The sequence below is a fragment of the Apostichopus japonicus genome, chromosome 23 (assembly GCF_037975245.1).
Source record: "Apostichopus japonicus isolate 1M-3 chromosome 23, ASM3797524v1, whole genome shotgun sequence".
In the NCBI taxonomy this organism is placed as follows: domain Eukaryota; kingdom Metazoa; phylum Echinodermata; class Holothuroidea; order Aspidochirotida; family Stichopodidae; genus Apostichopus; species Apostichopus japonicus.
The window spans coordinates 10,967,858-10,972,228 of NC_092583.1; the positions used below are offsets into that span (position 1 = coordinate 10,967,858).

The following is a 4,371-nucleotide window of genomic DNA, read 5'->3' on the forward strand; positions in this document are numbered from 1 at the left end:
TCCACATACTAGCACCCAGGCTCGTCGAGATCGAATACCTGCGTCTGCAATCTCATTGTTCTAAACAGGGTACAATTAAGGACATGTAAGATACAATATATAGGCTAAATCTTTAAGATCATGCGTGAGAAACCGTTAGCATTAAAATCATTAAAAATGTATGCAGCATTAAATATATTCCAGACTATTACATGACCCTATCGAGGACACCATGTCAGAAAAGTTCTAAAGACGAACGGTAAAAATGAATGAAATTTTATGCCCTCGCGGTCTGGGAGGAACTCAAAGTACGTGATGCGTGCATGTGCTTCACGGTTCAATTAAAATAATAGATCGCTCTGACCCTAAGTTGAACTCTGACCAATGCACGTTTCTTCAGGCGGAACTATACACAACACAATAATGCCATCGACGACGTTGAACACATTTGATGCTGTTGTAAAATGGCATGTACATGACCTAAATGAAAGACATCAACCAAACAGGTTGACAGTGAAGAGTACCATCGTATGGTATTGTACGAGCCGTTTGAAAGGCATGTAGCACGATATAAGTATATGATGATCTCTGCGTGTTAAATTATAATACAACAGCAACATTTATGTTTTCATCAGTTAGGCGACATATAGTAGCTTACATTTACGACACAGTATGGACTCATCTTTCACAATGATCATGTGATGTTCCATATGGTGTTCCATAGAAGTCAACAAAGGTGGTCATTATAACGGTCATACACAGGTTTGCTTTTACTCCGTGTAAAGTAGCAATACATAACTACAGCTGAACGTTACGAGTCAGTGAATTGAGTTCTTTGGGAGTGCAAACATTGCTTTGCTTGTATAACTGTAGGTAACAAACCTATATGGCGGACGGGAATGCGTTTGTGTAAGAGTCCTCAACTACATGCTTTTGTAAACCAAACGATTGATACTTTCTCAGCAATACTAACATAAATTCAGTTTTGTTGCATCTCTTCGGTTGGAACGTAAATCAAGTATTCAGTACAAGAGATCCAGTTTTGAATTAAGCCAGTTCGTGAGTTTGAGAGACAACTCTTTAGAAGGTAAAGGTTTGTTTCTAATTTGCTGATAAAGTGTTCTACAGCTTTTTTCTCTCTTATGGTATACTTATTATTGAGGAAACATTCGAGCATCGAACACCACTTCCATACTACCAATTTGACTCCCAAATCAAAAACATCACCACGTACCATGGAGATTTAATACAGAAATTACAGAGTGACCAAAGTCCATGCAACAGCAGAGTACAGTAGCTCATAACATATCCAAAAGTTTAAAGGCTCTTGTTAACTTTTTTTTTTCGTCAACTCATTTCGCCTCTTCACTGTTAATGTAACAGAAATGTGAAATCGAAATGTGTGTTATCCTCCCAGAACTATTTATACTTAACAATTAATCTAATGGCTTAATGGCAACGACACTGCTCTGACTTGTTTTTCAATTTCTAACAAAATGTTACCATTTCTGGAAAATTAGTTCCTTTTCGTTTTATGTTTGTTTACATTCTCAACGTGCTACTGATTTCTGAGATGCAACATTCTGGTCGCACAATATTTATAGTTGCTAGATGCACTACATTATATAATTTATTATACATCGCAATCAATTTGAGAAAACCACTTCATGTTACGTCACTGCAATTATTATTTTGTCTCTTTCAGCGATGTGCAGCCATTTAAGTTCATTGTTGCGGGTGTAAATACAACCTCAAGAATATCCGTATTTAACGGTCACTGGAAAGGTTTTTTACCGCATGTATTAGAACAGATTATTCGTTTATTCAACTGTACCTAAATTGCAGAATGAATTGTAATGGAGGATCAATGGTTTGCTATATACTGCTGCTCTTTTAGAATCAGTGTTCTGGTCACACAGTATTTCTGTTAGCAATTTTGGGCGATATTATATCAGTTGGAGAATCGGTTTCGCAACGATGTACAGTGTCAAACACAAATCCAGAGGATGATAACATCAATATGGTGATAACAGATGAAATGGTCAAAATATACCATTCCGTACCAACTCACACTGTTCCTGTTATTTTCATGGAACAAGCCGAACGTTTGATCATTAACCGTATGCACTGTAACTTCGTCAAGCCCCACAGTTACCTCAAACCTGACAATAGTCCTGTAGTACACTCCATACCATATTCAGGTATATCCTAATGTTTTGTGTTTTCGAGCAAGTTTGGGAAAATTCTTTGGAATTTAGAGAAAATCGTGTTCGTGTTATTTTTTGTTTTTGTTAAAATAAATTTCTATCTGAGGACTGTGCAGACGTTAATTTCTTATAATTTGGTACACCGACCGTTGTGAATCGCCTATGAAAACCAAAACCGTATGCATGTTGTTGTTGTAGCTATACGGTTAGAACCTCTTGGTTATTTTCTGTTGAAGTTGTAAACGTATTGAAGCCAAAATGGATTATCTTCGGCGGATATTGCACTCCGTTCCGTTACTGACTTTTTTCTTTCATCTATTGCTGGTGTTTGAGAGTTATTGTTCTGCGCAGACAGTGTCCCTGTTTACGAGATTCAACGACATTGTATTAGCTGGAGAATCGATATCACTCAGATGTTCAGTGTCAGACTCGAAACCAGAAGATGACATAGACATGGAGCTAACAGATGAAACGGGACAACAGATTACATCAGCTTCAATAGGACTGGACGACGATACATTTTACACCGAACTAACTACTCCATTTATTATTAGTACTAACCATACATTCTTTTGCAGCGTAACTTGGGTAGACTTTACTGCTTCCACAAACCTGACGATATCACCATTACCAATTGAACAGACATATTGTACTACAAACTACACGGATGGTATCATTGTTGGACAATCGGTGAATTTAACATGTTATAGTTCTACGTCAGTGGCCGGTTCCATTAGCTGGAGTGCAAATAGTGATATAACTTTCGATGAAACGACAGGCCTTGTAAGGCTAATGACAAGATATAACAGTATAAATGTAGAACTATCTGTAAGTCAAAATGACAGTGTGTTTACATGTGAACGTGATGGTGTAGCACCAGTAACCGACATAGACCGGTGTACCGTTGGTCCTATTAATGTTTACGAGGAACTGATTATTTTCATTGATCCAATAGTTACTACAACTGATCCAGAAATATTTTATCCAGGACAAACCAAAAATTATACATGCTCATCTTTACCAAGTTCATCTGTTCAGTGGTTCATTCCGGAAGGACTAGATATTACTGGTATTGAGTTATCTGTGGTTGGATCAACGATAACAGTGCGTGTTACAACTGATACAACATTCATAGGTGATGTCCGTCTGAACTGTTCTGCTAACATCCTTGATCAAACAGCTGTAGCAAGCATCACGTTAGCAATAAGCCCTCTGGGATCACCAACAACTAACTCAGTTTCAAGTAAACCACCTGGTAATTCATTTCTTGTTGTTTCGTTAATCCCTGTCATAGGGTTTCTTTTATTTGCGTTGTCAATAATATTTGTTCTACTTTACCGGAAACGTAGACAGACCGAGTCAAATTCCAAATATGTTGCTAATGTAACGTCTTCGGTGAATGTAGGCTACGATTATTGTGATATTGATACCGGTGGTGTAGCTACAACCGTTACTTCAAACACTGAAGCGACCACAATCTCTGAAAGCAGCCCCAACTCGAAAGAACAGTATTCTAGAGTAATCATAAATGAAAACGAGTCGGTAGCCTACGAAATTCCAGATGCTAAACAGAGAAACGAAAATCCAAGCAAGAGGACAATTATTGACAAAGAAGGGAATGAGTCAGAATATTATGAAAATCCACAAAAGTTTAATGTTGAGACAAAGGGGCAAAAGGAGAATAAGCCAGGAAACTATGAGAATTCAGCTGTTGTAAAACACAAACTACGATGAATGCAATTTAATTTTTTTTTTAATTCCGTATTTCATATGTAGCAGGCAGGAGTCGGTTTTTGGTCTCATACCAGAACAATTATATTTGTTTATATGAAACAAATATCATAACTAATCCATACATGGCTGGATATCTACGTTGGCAGAGCGCTGTACTCGAATCTCGTTCTAGCCATAAATTTCGTCGCTCTTTTCCACGTTATAATTTAATTAGAAATAAATGTTTACCAAATTTACGTCGACGTAACAAAAAACACCTTTCCTTTTAAGTAGTTGCAGTTTAACGTTGTTTAAAGTTGATAGCTTAACCAATAAGCTGAAAATGTTATGCGTATTTCGGCAAAAACATGTTCTATAGCATTTGTCCTCCAGGAAAGCCTTAAACTTAAGATGTCGAATAGAGTAATTAGGAATTTAGATCATAAACAGATATTGTCTGTGTGAAAGTTTG

The 4,371-nt window shown here is 37.1% G+C and overlaps 1 protein-coding gene across 1 annotated transcript; it reads left to right on the top strand.

The window, feature by feature from the left end:
- Window positions 1–806: 806 nt before the first annotated feature.
- LOC139964993 (uncharacterized) lies at window positions 807–4,156 on the top strand. Its single transcript, XM_071967128.1, has 2 exons — window positions 807–1,066; window positions 1,685–4,156. The coding sequence occupies exon 2, from the start codon at window positions 2,445–2,447 to the stop codon at window positions 3,918–3,920; it is 1,476 nt and encodes a 491-aa protein (XP_071823229.1). The 5' UTR covers window positions 807–1,066; window positions 1,685–2,444; the 3' UTR covers window positions 3,921–4,156.
- The last annotated feature ends 215 nt before the right edge of the window (window positions 4,157–4,371 follow it).

Coding starts and splice junctions, on each gene's coding strand:
- LOC139964993 (XM_071967128.1), top strand. CDS start 2,445: ATGGATTATCTTCGGCGGATATTGCACTCCGTTCCGTTACTGACTTTT.